The sequence below is a fragment of the Zychaea mexicana genome (genome assembly GCF_025766255.1).
Source record: "Zychaea mexicana strain RSA 1403 chromosome Unknown BDB00scaffold_22, whole genome shotgun sequence".
NCBI classification, from domain to species: domain Eukaryota; kingdom Fungi; phylum Mucoromycota; class Mucoromycetes; order Mucorales; family Lichtheimiaceae; genus Zychaea; species Zychaea mexicana.
In genome coordinates this window covers 370,468-387,802 of record NW_026516685.1, presented here as the reverse complement: position 1 = coordinate 387,802, position 17,335 = coordinate 370,468, and the positions used below count along the sequence as shown (strand labels likewise).

General features: G+C 41.8%; 5 protein-coding genes across 5 annotated transcripts; 3 read left to right on the top strand and 2 right to left on the bottom strand.

Annotated features, from left to right (window-relative positions):
- Positions 1 to 231: 231 nt before the first annotated feature.
- BDB00DRAFT_760486 (uncharacterized protein) lies at positions 232 to 2,455 on the bottom strand (the record flags this gene model as incomplete). The annotated part of the gene is made up of 10 exons (XM_053119215.1): positions 232 to 273; positions 347 to 487; positions 597 to 653; positions 724 to 849; positions 1,046 to 1,178; positions 1,271 to 1,543; positions 1,633 to 1,747; positions 1,884 to 2,033; positions 2,132 to 2,173; positions 2,266 to 2,455. The coding sequence occupies 10 exons, from the start codon at positions 2,453 to 2,455 to the stop codon at positions 232 to 234; spliced, it is 1,269 nt and encodes a 422-aa protein (XP_052981512.1).
- Positions 2,456 to 4,040: 1,585 nt separating this feature from the next.
- BDB00DRAFT_815269 (uncharacterized protein) lies at positions 4,041 to 8,345 on the top strand. The gene is made up of 5 exons (XM_053122894.1): positions 4,041 to 4,354; positions 4,450 to 4,743; positions 4,924 to 5,357; positions 5,610 to 6,035; positions 6,110 to 8,345. Exons 1-5 carry the CDS (start codon positions 4,155 to 4,157, stop codon positions 7,942 to 7,944), a joined length of 3,189 nt encoding a protein of 1,062 aa, XP_052981511.1. The 5' UTR covers positions 4,041 to 4,154; the 3' UTR covers positions 7,945 to 8,345.
- BDB00DRAFT_815265 (uncharacterized protein) lies at positions 8,302 to 9,327 on the top strand. The gene is made up of 2 exons (XM_053122893.1): positions 8,302 to 8,856; positions 8,931 to 9,327. Exons 1-2 carry the CDS (start codon positions 8,693 to 8,695, stop codon positions 8,974 to 8,976), a joined length of 210 nt encoding a protein of 69 aa, XP_052981510.1. The 5' UTR covers positions 8,302 to 8,692; the 3' UTR covers positions 8,977 to 9,327.
- Positions 9,328 to 11,336: 2,009 nt separating this feature from the next.
- BDB00DRAFT_258563 (histone-fold-containing protein) lies at positions 11,337 to 12,702 on the top strand. Its single transcript, XM_053116688.1, has 4 exons — positions 11,337 to 11,557; positions 11,662 to 11,751; positions 11,816 to 11,979; positions 12,118 to 12,702. The coding sequence occupies exons 1-4, from the start codon at positions 11,503 to 11,505 to the stop codon at positions 12,235 to 12,237; spliced, it is 429 nt and encodes a 142-aa protein (XP_052981509.1). The 5' UTR covers positions 11,337 to 11,502; the 3' UTR covers positions 12,238 to 12,702.
- Positions 12,703 to 13,562: 860 nt separating this feature from the next.
- BDB00DRAFT_882528 (nucleophile aminohydrolase) lies at positions 13,563 to 16,586 on the bottom strand (the record flags this gene model as incomplete). Its single annotated transcript, XM_053128155.1, has 12 exons — positions 13,563 to 13,682; positions 13,981 to 14,096; positions 14,220 to 14,266; positions 14,355 to 14,557; positions 14,679 to 15,050; positions 15,141 to 15,293; positions 15,374 to 15,470; positions 15,568 to 15,603; positions 15,741 to 15,882; positions 16,084 to 16,164; positions 16,233 to 16,319; positions 16,424 to 16,586. 12 exons carry the CDS (start codon positions 16,584 to 16,586, stop codon positions 13,563 to 13,565), a joined length of 1,617 nt encoding a protein of 538 aa, XP_052981508.1.
- Between the last annotated feature and the right edge of the window lie 749 nt (positions 16,587 to 17,335).

The window sequence follows — 17,335 nt, the reverse complement described above, 5'->3', positions numbered from 1 at the left end:
CATTAGAGTATACGCAATAGAAGAGGCATGAAGTAAGTATCACGAACCAGGTTAAACACACTGATATTCTAGAATCACTATAACACAGCTGATGTATCATGCACAGGCAACATAAATGCAAATCATAGCCTTTAGTGTTATACGGTCAAAAGTACAATCAAACGAAAAATCCTGTTTTCCTTTTTCTTTTGTAGTAATGTATATATGTGTGTATGATGTATATAAAAACTATTATTGCAAGCGTACAGGTAAAAAGTTTCCAACAATCACCGTCTAACGATAGTAATATGATATTAGTGATAAGGATGTTCTTTTCACGCTTTATTTGAGTTAGAGAATGGCTTACCGGAATATTATATTTGTCTCTCCGTATCGTAAATGAGAAACAACATGAAATGACGTTCGTGTTGTCAGGATCCGGATTCTTCAACAAGCACGACGTTAATACTGCCTTCTGTCCAGGATCAAAAGCGATATTGCCGTATTTCTAGAGACATAAACATTGTGAGCACGTTATTTTTTTTTCTTACAATCACTAGCCTCTTCACTCTCCCCACAAGCTCATGTGTAACAGATATTCAAACAAACAAACAAACCTCCCAGTAATTAACTGCCGATTCTTCTGCCATCAGTTCGTATATGCATAGTCGCCCCTGAATAAAGTAGAGAGTTAATAAATCTCGTTGCCTGATCTTTAACGAATAAGAAACAACAGCAACATACTTCTCGTAAATTTTCAATGGGAACATTGACAAGTGAAGCAAATTCCTTATTTCCTTTATAGATTTCACCTGTACGACGCCACAGACACGCTGGGATTCCCATGGAACTAAACACACGATCATAATCCTATACACATATGTGATTTGTTAGATCGAATCAGAGATCAACATCGGGTAACGGCCCCCTTTTAATATCAAGTCAGCCGACCCTATCAGATTTTTGACCTATCCATCTACTTTTTCGTTCCCTCACGCACACGCACACACATACAGACACAGTATCATGATCCTGTGAAATTCCATCATCCATCATTAATAATTACCAATAACAAACGCTCGAATGCTTCTTCTACTAAAATTAAATCAATATCTGTCAATGATTGCGCCACAGATCGGAATGCCGGTCGGAACGTGCCCATGACATTCAAAATACGTTGCCGACTTGAAGCAGACATGCTACAAAAAGTGCAATATGTTTAGTAATCTGTTTAAATTACACATATCACAGGACATCTTGACCAACAAAAAACCACTGGTAAGCCTCTTACTTGTTATCCATGTATTTTTGCAACCGTGCATAACCATTGACATAGTTATATGGTTTCAAGAATCCAGCTTCGTATTTGGCATTGATCACTTCTGTCAACCGATCTTCCAACTTGCCATCGGACGGATCAGCAGCAGTCAAAAAGAACTTTTCGGTGGTATTGACAGCGGGTGCTGCGACTGCATTGTGCTGATTGTTTGCATTATCGTTATTATTGTTGTTGTTGTTGCCATACATTGCCTGGACATCACCATCCAACGAATCAAGGAAATTACTAGATCATAAATATCAATCGATAAGCAACGGACAAGATCTTTGCTACTCGTCTATATCATCTCCCCTCTCTGTACAACTCTCAGTTACCTGATGACCGAGATTTCGTTGCCCATATGTTCGCTTGCAAACGTGAGCTGTCCAGTACCCATTTGGCCAAAGAATTGGATCGGTAACCCGCCCAAATTACTGCTCCCACTCAATCCTACAATTATCATTTTATCATCAGTATACATATAAGCGTTATCGCAAGAAACACACACACATATATATACATTACATCTTGACAAGAGGAACAGATAACTTACCATTAGGCATATTGTTCATCATGTAAGGCGCACTCGTGCTAGGTGGCGCCACACGGCTTTTATTGGCATGGTTATTGTTACTACTGTTATTATTATTGTTCGGTTGCGAGTTGTTGGAATGTTTTGGTTCGTCATGACATAAATGGCCAATGCTTCGCTTTATACACCGCTGACAAGGCCGACCTATAAAAAAATAAAACGCAATTAATAGGTTGTCCCTTTTTTCCCTCTTCTTCTTCTCACGCTGATTAGTTTATAGCTATAAACAAAACGATAATAACCTTCATCACAGGTCATGTGTGAACGTCGACAATATACGCATGCTAAAGTAGTCGTGAGAAGAAATAATCAGGGAATTATTAGACCAGGTTCGAAAATTAAGGAACAATTGGGAAAGGGTTATTATATAACTCACCATGAGTCACTTTCCGCCGTTTTGGACCTGTTCTTTTCTTTTTTGTGTCCTGTTGTTGTGGGGTACTCGTATTTGATTCCGAGGCGGAATCCATGGTGGCAGCTGAAGGTGTGGATGACCCCTGGTTTTTGCTGTTGGTATTGTTGGTTGGTGTATTACTCGTATTGCTTCCTTGCGGCTTTAAATCCATAAAGAAAGAGAGAGAAAAAAAAAAGAGAGAAAGTATGTGGGGTTGGAGACTACTACCAATAAAAAAGAATTACTAGAAAAGAAACAAAAAAAAGCCCGACCCGAGTTTGCGTGCTCTGGTTCGCGGGGTTTCTTTTATCAGAGGGTGTGTCGTACACATTTAGCCTTCCCCGAGGAAAAATCAAGTCGTGCTGGCTTGGTTTTCGAGTGATAAGATCTACATAGTAAACGACACATCATTGCTCGCTTTACTTTTAATTTGCAGTTGTATCAATAGCTTTCTTCATCATCACACTCAATGTGGCACTTCAATATTGGATGATACAGTTGATAAAATAGGCTGTGATGGAGAGCAGTGGTAGGCAGCAGCATAGAGGGGAGTTCTGTCTTTGCAATTATACTAGAAAGGAAACACATCCACCTAGTAGTAGATATGATACGGCTCTGCTAGAATCATAATGAAAGTGTCCACAAACGAGATAATATTAATGTCAAAACCAAGTGCTATGTATTCTGCTCAAGGAGCTCAATCCAACTCACTTTCTTTTTCCTCCCACTAGCTTCAAAACACTTGCTTAAAATCCTGATGTTCTGAAGTATGAGTGTATTGATGGATTAAATCGACGGCAATGATATACGTGCTCATCATTCTCAACGAGATCAAGACTTATATATGAGCAACAGGCACAAAGCATTATGCTTCGATATGTAGTGGAAAGTATAATGCGAGTCTGTCTTCCCATATGCAATTCATTACACTACTGCATACACTGCTGCATATTATATCACCTGAGTCACGATGACTATCGTGCCTTCTCAGTCAGTAGAATGGCACTCAGCTTAAGAAGAGGTACGTTGTAGATTTAGCATCCCCCATCCAGCAACCCAATAGTAAGTTGTACCTGGTTGTCTTGTTCCGCCAACAACTACAGAAGTTCATAATCGGATACCCAAGAGGATCTTCTTGTGCACTTTTCTCGTACATGCATCATTCTTCCCGCAAAGAACTTTGATACCTTCAAAGCCAATAAAAATAAATAAATCGAACTATAATCATTTAAAGTCTATACATCAATCTTTTGCACACTGACATTTCAAAATAGTCTCGCTGAGTTGTCGACCCGGCGCTTTTCACCGTTGTTGTTCTCTATGCTATCGATCGTTCAAGAAAGAGCAATGTTCCAAAAGCTGAACGTAAATCTGAATACGTAGCGAAAAGTGAAAGAAATAACATTGCAGTGCAATTCTTCATTAGCCAAAATGTCGAGCCGAGACCGAATTGCCTAAAGGACAATATAGCAATCTCAGCTTCTTTTGGTACTTCCTGGGGAAGAGCAACCCGGATTTCTGTTAACAGAGAAATTGTGGTTGTCATAAGCGTTATTAAGTATCGACGCGACTAGAAAGGAATTGCAACGTCCTCCAGTAGGTTGCAAAGGTGGAGTTGATATGATAACAAGGTCCTTGGACACAGGCTTGTTCCTTGAATACGGGCTTGTTAGCGACTGATAATTTTATATCGGAGACAAAGTAGTAAAGCCTTTCACTCACACACAAGAGACAGCAGCCCGCGTGTGAAACCCGGCATCTTTTATATTTTTTTTTTCCTTCTCCTTTCTGTTGGTTGGTTTTTCCTTCACCTTTTTTTTTCTTTTTTTCCTTGTTCTTGCTATTATTTAAACCTCTTTCATCCCCAATACATGGAAGTTTACGATGCTCTGCGAGAACAAGCAGAGGAGGATGCGCATATGACCCTGAAGTCCATGGGTATGCAGCTGTGCATCAACGTGGCCATATCCATCGTAGTAATACTGTGCGTCAGCTACCTTCGGCCTCGACACTTTTTAGCATACCCGTCCAGCAAAGCGAGCATCGGTTCAACCACCTCTACCCCGACTCGGTAAAAATAGCAGCTTTTCCTTTTATCTCTCTCTTTACGACACGAAAATCTGAGATAATAAAAAAAACTAAGACGAAAAAAAAAAATGGCACCAGCAGCAGTAGTAGCAGTAACAGTAGCAGTAGCAGTTCTAGTACTAGAAGCAGTAGTGCAACAAGTGATGGTGGTAGTGGTGATGCTAGTGACACCAAACATGCTGAGCTCGGCTGGAGCGATTGGCTGAGACAGCTGGCAAAAGTTTCAGACGACTTCCTTATCGATGGTATAGGCTACGACGCCGTGCTCTATCTGAGGTTCATGCGCACGCTTCGCAACATCCTGATTGTCCTGACGATCATCGCCCTCGCAGTCCTCATGCCAATCAACGTTGCCGCCACTCGGATCACTGGGTAAGCCATCTCATCGTCAGCACAATAATCGCTGTGATGATTACATATCCGTCCTAATCATCGTCCCGTGTCACACAAAATTACTTACCTTCAACAAACGCTTACGTTGAACCACCTTCAATCCCTTGTCTATCAAATCGAATCGACACGCACAAAACAACGCTGTTGTGATGTAAATAGCGACTGGCCGCCTGTTTCATTCGACATTGGCTTTCTTTCAATCTCGGGCATCAACTTTCGGGGTGGTCAGGAGGTCCAGGATCCCGACCAATCATGGTACCTGTCGCCCGTCGTTGCGACCTGGTTCTTTACGGCGGTGGTTGTGTACTTCTTGCACAGAGCAACCAACGACTACATTGCAATGCGCAAGAAATTCTGTCGATCGCCAGCGTACAGCCTATCCTCCCGATCCCTGCTGGTCTCATCCATCCCTGCACATGCCGCGCGCTCGGACGTTGATTTTAAATCGTGGCTGGAAACGCGACATGGCATTATTCAATACCCGATCGAACAGGTCTGGCTGGGCCGGCAGAACTCAAAGCTTCTTGACCTGGTGCAACGGTATCAAGAAGCCGTGTATCACCTCGAGGACGCGTTGGCGGCGTACGCAAAAGGTAATTGTGCTCTCTCACTCCCCGGATTGGGAGTTTTTTTTTTTTCTTTTGCTTTTGGATGGAGATCGAAAGAGAAAGAGAGAGCAGGAAGGAGCAAGCCACTTTAATGTGGCGGGTTTTTTTTTTCATGTGTGCATGTGTTGGGTGCACAAACACACACACACATGCATGTGCTCTATGGTCAATGATTGTGCAGGATGAACCTTCTTCCTTCTTTATTGACAAATACCTGTTGCGTGTGCGTGTGTGCAGGTGCACCGGGTCATAGAAAACGGCCCTCTATCCGGATTTGGAAGAAAAAACAACAACACCACCATCGACGATTATTGCCATTCCCGTTTTGCCTATTCCAGCGGGGCGAGACCATGGATGCGATCGACTATTACACGAAGCAAGTCAGTGACCTCAACCGCATGGTCCGCCTCAATTCCACCACCAAGAAAGAGTCCCTTTTGGACTACGGCTGGGTGACGTTCCGCAACATGCGCAGTGCAAACAATGCGCTGAAAGAATTCAAGCGCAAAAGTAGTCGTCTCAGCGACACGAGGGCTTGCATATCGCCACCGGCCAAGGATATCTTTTGGTCAAACATGTCCATTCCTCAAGCCATGCGGGCTCTCAAGGTATGGCTTGGCCGAGGCCTGTTTGTGTCATTCATGGTTATTTGGCTCATTCCAAGTAAGTGTCTTGTTTATGCAACATCACATCGTACACATGCACACATTACATCAAAGCTTAACATGTCTCAACAGTTGCCATACTATCGGCCCTGTCCAACATGGTCAACATGATTCGCATGTACCCTGAGTCCCGCAGCATGATCGAAAAACACTCGTTTGTGATCGGCCTTATCCAAGCCTACATCACGCCACTCACCATGGCCTTTCTGTTCTACATCTTGCCGCACTTTTTCCGCTACCTGGCCATGAAGCAAGGCTATCTAACACGCACGGCCCGTGACAGCAAAGTGCTGGCCATGCTGTACATCTTCTTTCTGATCAACCACCTGCTGATGTTCACCATCTCGTCCATGTTTATCGGTCTCTACGGCCAGCTGCGCCAATTGGTCTTGGACGGCATTCTCGGCGACGAGTACATTACCGAATACGTTGCACAGCTCGCGAAGAACATGTCCGATGTGTCTTCGTTTTGGATTAACTTGTACTGCATCCGTGCCTTTGGTGTTTCCTTGGAGCTGGTTCAAGTCATGCCCGTGCTGATGGTGACATTGCGGAAATACTTTATGCGATTGACGCCACGTCGGTTCAAGAAATTGGCCATGCCGCCCAACTTTGACTTTGCGTTGAATTACAACATCGTCTTGTTTTTCTTCACAATTGCTTTAGTCTATTCGTCCACAGCACCCTTGGTACTACCCTTTGCGCTCGTCTATTTCGTTACGTCGTCGTTTGTCTACAAGTACATGTTGATGTACATATATGTCACTAAAACTGAAAGTGGCGGACGCATCTGGCCAACAGTATTGCATTCGACGATATTCTCGACTATTGTCTTTCAGTTGGTCAGCTTTTTGCTTTTGTTGCTCAAGGGGGGGTATGAGCAAGGTTTAGGCATTATACCATTGCCGATGTTCACCCTGGCGTTCCAATGGTGGTACGGTCGTCGTTTAAAACGCTTGACATCAAGCGAGGCCTTGGCGTTACAAGACGAAGAAGAAGGAGAGCAAGATCACCATGAAAAACCATCTTCGTCAGCCTTGTTGCAAGACCAATATCGCAATCCGCTTTTCGACCATACCTACTTGATGCCTGTCATTCACGATGACATGCGCTCACTTTTGACGCAAATTTACCCCAATTATCAAGAGCAACAGCAACGACGGGGACATAGAAGAAGATCTCCCTCTTCTTCTTCTTCCTCTACAAACTTTGATCCGAACAATAATAATAACGACGAGGACATTGCTTATCATGGAATCAGCAACAGCAGTAGCAGTAGCAGTAGCAGTAGTGATAGTGACGGTAACCAACCATTCGGCATGTATCCCACGAACCCGGATTTCCATGTCGTTTTACACGACCCGGTCGAGAACCGATCCGTGGTGTTCCATACCGTCACCGACGACTATTACACGTACGATCAAAATCAAAATGACGATTACTGCCCATGCTGCCATGGACCACGACGACAATATCTCTACTACGACGATCCTCCTGTGGGCGACTCTAATATACCAATAATACCAGTAGACCCGCGCAACGAAAAAGCGTTGATGGGTCAGCAACAACAGCAACAACATCTATCACCAGCAGAACAACCTTCAGCCCCTCCTTTGTCATTAATCCTGACACCGTCCCAATCTTTTGAAGCACGGCGGAAATCGTCGGGACCCATAGAAGAATGGAGACAACGGATGGATGTGCAGCGATCCTTTCAACCTGCTCCTGCTGGTAACAGCGGTGTTACTGATCTTTTTGCCGCTGAGCCTTCTACACCTCAAACGCCCGAATTACCGACATACTTGGACGCAATACGTTCTCCGCCACTATTGCGTCCTGTCCAGCCACCGCTTCGTCGCCATTCCGATCCAAGCGTTTATAATGCCAATAACAGCAATCAGCACTAATCATACAAGGAGCTGTTCTTTGACACACGAAGTTATAGGGCTCTACTTTTTGACGGACCGAGGAAAGCAACAACTTGTACCATATTGTATCGCATACATAGCCCTCTCTTTCTCTCCTCCATCTTTCCTTCTAACCTGTATATACTTATAACAACCAATATCACCACGTGCATGTCTTTTTCCTATTATCACTTAAATACACAGAGATTACATCATCCTTTCATTTTAATCTTTTGTATGGATTGTCCCTTTTTTTTCAGGTACGTACTCAATAGCCATATTAATAGTAAGTATTGCTGGTACCACATGAGATCAAAAGCGCAATTTATCGGCAGCATGTTTATACATATTGCCAAGAATCGCAGGGACTTGGCCGTATTGAGAGGATATGAATAGAAGCGGAGCAATGGTTGCTGTTTCTGTTGTTGTTGTTGCAGAATATGTACAAAAAAACAACACGCTCTATCTCTCGCCGTCGGCTAGCTCGGAAGCCAAGCATAACAATGGGTAGAGAAGAAAGTTTATATCACCACTAGTGAGTAGTGTGCATGTGTCACACACAGAACACTTCATAAACTCGAAATGGTCTCGGTAAATAGGATAAATGGTTGTTGTTTATATCTAATTTCTTACAACAACAAAAAAAGATATATAAGAGGGACGAAAAGACAGAAAAGAAGCAACAAGAACAAACGTTTTTTTCTGTCTTTTTAATTTTTTACTATCATACCATCCTATTTGCATCATCATGTCTTCGTACTATCCTCCTCCTCAAGAAGGTCCTGATGGCCAACCGCTTTATTCGCAACCTCCTGATGGCGGCTACTATCAACCTGCACCTCCTCCACAAACAATTGTTATCCAACAAGAGGAACAATCGAGCGACAGCTCATGTTCTTGCTGTTGGGGATGGTAAGTTAAGAAACAATGATTATCCTGGTCTTTGACAATTTTCTAAGTCTCTGAAATCTATTGCAATATTGTAGCTTGGCAGCCATTTGTTTCTGCTGTGCCATAGACCAACTTTGTTAAAAATATCTTGCATGTTCGCGACAGCCATACACTGTATCCACATAAACGACTATACTCCAGCTGCCCTTTTTATGTATATCCTATTACTTCGACCCCCTCCCTCACCAGATAAATAGTACAGAAGACAGCTATCTACTACTATATATCCCTTGCCTCATCGTATCGTCACCAGCCTTGTAGACACAAGACTGTAAAGTGCATTGAAGCTTTTTACCCTCCTCCTCGTCCTTTCCTCACATATACACACTATACGACAAGTGTACACCACCAAAACACTCGGCTCCTAGTATGATAACAGCCCTCTGCCCCTCTTCTACGCGTTACAAATAAATGACATCACCATGTTTTGCTATTTTCGTATTACCGAGTTTCATTAACCGTTCCTGAAAAAAAAATCTGTACAATGATCTCACCCCCCAGATACACCCCTCACTCGCGACCCTCCATTTTATATGTATTTGAATCATGTTTCCGTGGTATCATCATAATAAGCTTCTAATAGCTACTGATAACTCACAAGCCACAACCATGAAGGATTCGTCAATTTGGTGCATGAGATGATGATGCCCATGTAGGGAGTACTATGTACTACTTGTCAAGTTATGTAATCTACACCCCCTGCCACTATGCAATTCCAAGGTGCTTTTGATCCTTTTATTCATAAACCCACAAGAACCATCTACCCCTTTCTGTGAATGCACTGTTTCTTTCTAAGCCGAACTACCTTCTTCTCACCGAGTGGACCACTCACTCCACACTATCTATCAGGTCTTATCAACACTGACAAGTGAGCATACAAACGATAGAATAGTTAAAAGAGTGATGTACGACCACCTTTCCATAACCGACCACGATAATAAGAGGAAGAGAGTATAAAGAGACAAAGCTCAATTACCACCCTTATCCTCTTATGCGCTTGGTGATAGGAAGAAAAGGCGGGCCGGAATATCGATATTGGACCTTTGCAGTTAGAGAAATTAGAAGTGAACTACGTTTTCGTACAAAAACCTAATGCTTCTTTCTCTGTGAGGTTATTTTAGCCCTTGGTAAAAAGAAGAAAAACAAAAAACGACGTAATCCATCTCGCTTTTTTATCGCTATTGCATATCGAACCCGTCACAGCTGCTGTGTTTTGAGACAAAATCACACTTTACCATTTAAAGTAAAAGTCAGAATTTGATGAAGCTTCTTTTATCAATAGCTTGTTATCAGTAGAATGCACTTAAGCAACAGTCATGAGTAAAATTACTGCTGTTACTGCTACTGCTGTATATTCTCAACTAGTATACAGGTGTAATTTGTTTTGTTTTGTTGCCGTCACCGCTTACACTTTTTTTTGATTTCACTACTATTAACCTGATTTAGAGCTGGTGGGATCAAAAACGTGCATACCCAGCTCTTTGTTTGAATCGTTCTTTGCTCTTTAAGTCTATCTTGCTTTCGGTCAGCAATCTCCCTATGCAAACTGTTAGGATGGCCAAATTTCCTCGATTACTTTGTTATCCTTGGCATCTGGCTGCACAGTGATGTCTTCATGATATGAATGTATTCGTAGTAATGACGAACCAAACAAGTTCTTTGCTGTTTCAGATACGTTAGGTTGCATTACTAGTGCTGGCGTCAGTATCATTTTTTTTTCTAGGGTCACCCTTACTACTCTCCTTAGACCGTATCATATTCAATAAAAGCGGTGACACACATTAATGGTCATAATCGTCTACTGCTATATCATTCACTACGTGAGAAACTTCTGCTTTAATAAAATGAAAGTAGAAAGTAAGCATTTTTACCTCGCGGTATACAGTAGTAGAAAGATATACATGCGTTTTTAGCCTTGATAGCTCTTCGGCATACGGGGCACATCGAAATTCTGACCCTCGAACACATTCGTTTTTCAGCAACTCGCTGTTGGCTTTGGATCCACTGCTTTAAAATGCGGTCTCTTCTGGTATCCTATAGAGTTTTGCTTGCTTCTTTAAGCTCAATTGATTTTTCCTAGTTAATTGCTTGTGTTGCTGTTGAGTTTGATGAAATTGGTGCTCGATACTCACCCTAAATGTCCATGTATTCACATTATCGAATGCCTCCAGTACGTGGCAGCATGCTGCTATGTACAATATCTTGTGAGAACATCAGTTAAACACATCCGAAAGAAGAGAAGGTATAAATACATTATTCAGAAGATTTACAAACTTATATCAGGACGTTGTTGCTGCTGCAAATGTTTTTCTAATCATTTCTATTAAGAAAAGTGATCTGCTTTGCTTTTTGGCACAATGTCAGACACGGGATGAAGAGAAACACTGATTTATTGAAAATGGAGCAGGATTGATTAATATCTTCATAAATATTACTACTCTCTTAATGATACGGACTAGTAGCAGTAGAGCAGCTTGAGACGATACTGCACACGAATGTCAGTCGCAGTGCGGGATTTTTCTTGCATTTATCAGAAAGACCAGCAGGCAGTGGCTGTTAATTAGCTCGTTTCTTTTTTTTTCCTGCAACACACGCACATACACAACTATGAGTGACAATGAACGTTCCGGAGCAGCCGATGATGACCTGTCGCTTCCAAAAGGTAAGGAAACTTCTCTTGCTCTTACACTTTCGAGTCTACTTTGCTTTTTAAAACAGTTAATTCATAGTGATCGTGTTTCTCAATTTTGGAAAAAAAACATATAGCCACCGTTCAAAAATTAATAAACGAAATGATGCCAAATGAGATTGCTTGCGCCAAAGACACACGAGATCTACTTATTGATTCCTGCGTCGGTAAGTTCGTTATGGTGTGTGTTTTTCACTGTCAAGTACAAGTTGTTAAATTCGGTCAATGTAGAATTTATTCACTTGATCGCTTCGGAGGCAAATGATATTTGCGAGCGCGAAAATAAAAAGACGATCGCTGGTGAACACGTTGTGGCTGCGCTGCAGGCTCTTGGTTTTGACGATTACGTAGAGGAAGTAGACGAAGTTTATAAAGAACACAAAAAACAACAGAAGGTAGTGTTTCTATGTGTGTGCGGATAGAGTTGCTATTGTTTGTGGTAGCAGTAGGAGTAGTAGTAGTTGGTGCGCTTTCTTCTGGTTGTTTGGAGAGAGTATCTGAGCACTGATTTAAAAAATCCTTTTGCTTTATAGGAGCGAGACCGAAAAAGTACACGTTTGGAGAACACAGGCATAGCGGAAGAGGAACTGTTACGGCAGCAGGAATTACTTTTCGCACAGTCTCGACAAAAGTTCGAAGCGCAACAACAGTAGACACACACACACACACACACATACGCACCTATTTTGACAACGGCATATTATTACCCTAACACCCGCTATCGAAACTGTTTGCCCTGTAGCAGCAGCATTTCATCACAGCCATCAACCAAATCCACTTGAACCCATATCTTCTCTCGCTTGCTCTCCCTCGTAAATATACATACTCCCTTTCTCCTCTCTCACATCATCCATTTGTTGAAGCCACTTACAATGAAGAACAAAACGATACAATATTTCATTTTAAGCATGTACAATGCCCCCACCTAAACAATTATAGAAGATGTCGAGAAGCTCTCGTCGCCTTAACTTCTCGTCACTTAAAATCAAAAATGCTCACTCTATGGTCAATGTTTTTATCTATTCCAACAGTCTGGGGTCGAATGCGTTCAACAAGATGATCGTAAACTGGAATGACTTTGTATGACATTTGGTTTACAACGTCCGACCAACCATGCCACGGTATTCTTGCGTGTTCCTTTCATATGCTCAACCTATTTGCTTTATAATCACTCTCACGCCGATGATATGTTAGCAACTCACGAAGATTGTTAGTTTTACAAATGTATTATATAATATCGTATCCTTCAACATAATTAGCATCAAAAAGCATTACTTCATCGCAGTGGATCATTCTCCCATTACACCAATATTGGAACAGGGCTATGTTCTGTCATGCTTAGTTTAATTGTAGTAGTAGCATTCATCATTGTATTTTACATATCAATTCTTGATCAATACTCGTTCCAATTTTTCTAATGGAATAAATACATTGGCTGTAAAGTTCTTCAAGCGCTAAGTATACATGTTTGCTTTGGGCACCACCTGGTTCGTTTCTGTTGTATCTATAATCGTTTTAGCCACGGCCTTTTCCACTGTAGTCGTCTACGGACTTAAACGGTTGAAACGTTGCTGCCATTATCAATGAGCTATAGACGTTTCAGATTGATTTTTGGATGCACAAGTGCCCCTTTCACTATTGTCAGCGTTTTCAAGTGGAGGGTGGTTTCGTGGATATTGCTTGTACATATAAGAATTTTAAAAACATATTTTCTTGCTATGGGTACTCCAATATCCTTGGCTGTAAGCTTCCTCTATTACATAAGTTTGTAGGTGTACTGTAGGTTTTAAGTGGAGTGCTACCCAGCAGATGTCGGCAAGGAATTGGTGAAACTACTAAATTTCAAGGATCTTTTGACTTTATATTACGCTATTAAACATACACAGATAAGAATACTTCAACAAAATGCATTAGTACACGCAAAGCTAATTATATACTCCAAAAAGATAAAAATTAAGAAGCGAAAAAAGTATCCTATCTAGTAAGCAGCTGCTAATCCGAGCTTGCGTGGATCACTTGCGGCATGAACAGTGCCGTCCGGTAGGCGTCGGACCGCTTGTACTGCAGAGACACGTTGATTCTCACCAAGGATGAAGGTCTACACATACAGATATAAAGTCAGTATATCAATGTGTTATAAATTCGTTGATCCATACCTCGTGACCGCGCTGAGCCAATTGCTCCAGGATATCTCTATCATAATCTCCTTCAGCAAGCAAGATGTTCGGCAACAATTGATGATGTAACCGCGGAAGCTCGATAGAGTCGTAAAGATCATAACCAAAATCAATGGCATTTAGAAGGACCTATAAATTTTACATGTGTTGAATTTAAGTCAGTGATAATGATCACACCACCCTAGTCATTGAGCACGATGAATAATATATAAACCGTACACTTAATGTGGCTGTGGGAATCAAAGAACCACCTGAGCCACCAAGAGCCATTTCAAACTGTGAGTCACGCTCAATGATAGTGGGCGTAATCGACGAAAGCGGTCGCTTGCCAGGAGCTAATATCCATAATAACGACGTTGCCATGTTTAGATTCTTCCATTGTTTGTTGATCCTAATTCCAGCGCATGCCATGATCCTTCCTTTCTTTTAATCTTTTTTCACACGCAAAGCAGACTTACCAACATAATTGTACTCGCTCGGATAAAGGCCAAATTTGTTAGGTTTTCTATTTTAAAAGGCAAACGGCATGCGTCGGTTAGACCACATGCCATAGTACAACAGACTAGAGAAGCAATGCAAAATGCACACGTTACCCTGGTATCGAAAAGTCATCCATTTCATCATTTAGTATCACACCAGTAGCTTGATCCAAGATTTGAGCTCCAAACAATAAGTTGACTGTAGACGTAAGGGCAACTGCACCATTATCCTCGTCAACAACGGACAAATGCATGGTTCCATGCGATGAAATATGATCGAATTTTGGCTGGTAATATAAGGGAGGATGCGTGGTATCCTGCACGTGTTTCATGTGTTTATGTGAGCTAGAAAAACCCATACTGTGCGCGTATCTAATGCTACGAGTCGTCATCACTACTACTACCACCACCAACCAACCACCCGACTTATCCACTCACATCAGAAATATTCCGTCGAACGATATTCGCCCATTCTTTTGTCGCAATCTCAAGGATTCGTTCGTCATTATCAACAAAATCTGGGTCTCCAAACTCGGTGCGAAATGCGAACCCATACTTCATCGCTTCAACAAACCGATGGATATTCAAACCATCCATGCCATGGACAGGGAAATTATACCGTTCGAGGATATTGAGTACGCTAGCAATAAGTGGGCCACTGGTCGGTGTTGTGCATGTAGTGACCTTACGGCCATGATAGTATGTGCTGACTGTAGGTCGAATGACTGCTTTGTAAGTTTCCATATCCTCCATGGTCATGATTCCACCTGCTGCCTGTGTCGCGTTCACTAAACTTTCTGCAATATATCCCTATCAGTTAGCCACATTTTCCGTTAGTAAAAACATTATTAATTTGTGAAAAAGGGCATTAATAATAATTAAGTAAATAAAGTTATTTACAGTATAGAATGCATCGGGACCTTCTCTGGCGATAGTATCCAAGGTCTCTGCAAGTTTAGATCGAACAATCAGGTCACCTGCTTTTGCTAAAGTTTCGTTTGGCGCAAACACTTCGGTCCATTCGGGCATGGTCATCAACCAACTTTCAGCTGTCTATATCCACAATGATAATACTAGTAAATAACAAACCTTGTTTTAGACAAGCCTTGATATCCACAATTCTTTGTTTTTACCTTTAAACGGGTTTCCAGTAACGGCGTTGCTCGGAACCCGTACCTTGCAATTCTTATTGCTGGTTCAAACAGTGTGGCCCACGGTAATTTGCCATGGCTAGAAAAAACAAACAAACAACGAAAATGCATGTGTAACCCTCCAATTAGTATGACAATCCACTCTCTGCCTTATCTCCTTTTGTCAAAATCTTTACCGCTTATGTGCGAGCTCGAATCCACGAACTTCTCCCCTGGATTATAAACAGAAAAGAAAAAGTATAATTGTCAAAACTTTTTGCTCTACGTCAGGCCCCATACACCAATAACCTGATGATGATCACAGCATCATCTTGAATTGCCTTTCTAAGAAAAAAAAAAGAATACTCACGGGACGCCCACCGCCAGGCCACCAACCTGTGCTGCCTTTGAGTCATCGATAAACATGTCCCTATCTGAAGCCAATGGTGCTGTTTCACGGAAATCAACGAACTCAAAAGTGCCATTAGGTGCTCGAATCAGCATGAAACCGCCTCTATAAACAAAATACCAACGTTAATGACTATTCTGACGAAGAAATCACCCATTTCCTCCAACCAAATTAGTAACGCTATATAAAAAGATAAAATTACCCTCCGAGTCCTGTAGTGATTTCAGTGAAATCGTTATGTTAATATAAACAAATTTGGAGGAAGATTGTCTTATCTAAGCACGTTATCACACAATTTCCGAACCTGTTGCAAAACTATCAATGACACCAATACACAAGGCGGATGCAATGGCTGCATCGACGGCATTTCCACCCTGTTTTAATACTACACATCATAACATATCGTCAACGACTATTACAAAAATTAGCATGTCTATTGATCAAAGGTCTTACTCTCAACCCCTGTATTTGAGCATTCCTCAGCTTCTACGGCGACAGCTGCCCGTTTGCCTGTTACTAAACGTCCAGCACTTTGAGGACCTTGTGATTTTATTAAATGATTAATAACAGGTTGATTCAGTATAAAGGAGGAGGAGGAAACAAAATGAATATATGATCAAAAGATAGGCGAGTACCTTCTTTACGTCCTTTTAAGGTAGTCACTGCGACACCCGTTATCAAGAGCAAAGCTGCAGCGGTGATTCCAAGCACGATCAACAGTTTGTGCTTGCGACGATTACCGCCCTGGGTAGTGCTAATTGGCTTTGGAAGGAGCGGCTCATTCGCAGCAATGTCTTCAGAATTCATGACGTTCTTTCAAATGGGAATTGTGTCAAATAAACAAAAGTGAGAGAAAGAAGAACAATAAGCGCGCGGAGATCGAGAAAGGAAGAAAAGCGTACAGAAGAACGGGCTAAACTGTTTCACCGGATGACCGAGTAGTAAGCGCTGTAATGCAAGAAGAGCTTTAAAGTCAGAAACGCCCAATCAAATCGATGTCCGAACGTTGTCGTCATGTTGCCTTTTATAGATTGAAGGGTGGGCGTACAAATTTACAATATGGCAGATATTTAGAGAGGTATTATACACAGTACCGCAACAATTACTAAGCAACCAACTTAGACAGTAAAATAGACAGTACTGTGCTATGAGAGTATACGTGCGATGGGCTTGAGCAACACAGTTGAGTATACTTCTACAGTGATCCCCCTCTTTTTTCTGGGCTGTCATTCCATGATCGAAAATGCATCAAGGTGACAAAAGCTGCTTGATCAATAGCACATAAGATGACTTTAATAATGATTTTTGACGCTTCACAAAATAAATCTGTCTTTTTCATGATATTTTGACGGTCGTCTTGAAAGCAATTGAAGACATCATTACACCACGTTAGAGATCATTAATTCACCCGAGTCTTTGTCTGCGTCAGTCGAGAGTCCTTCCCTTGTTCGTGTTATCAATTCCTGCAGGGCTTCAACTTTGGCAGCTCGCTACTGATATCTTCATAGACAAATAAGCTGCAGATAAACAAGGAGTGGGCTGTGATCGTTTATAAA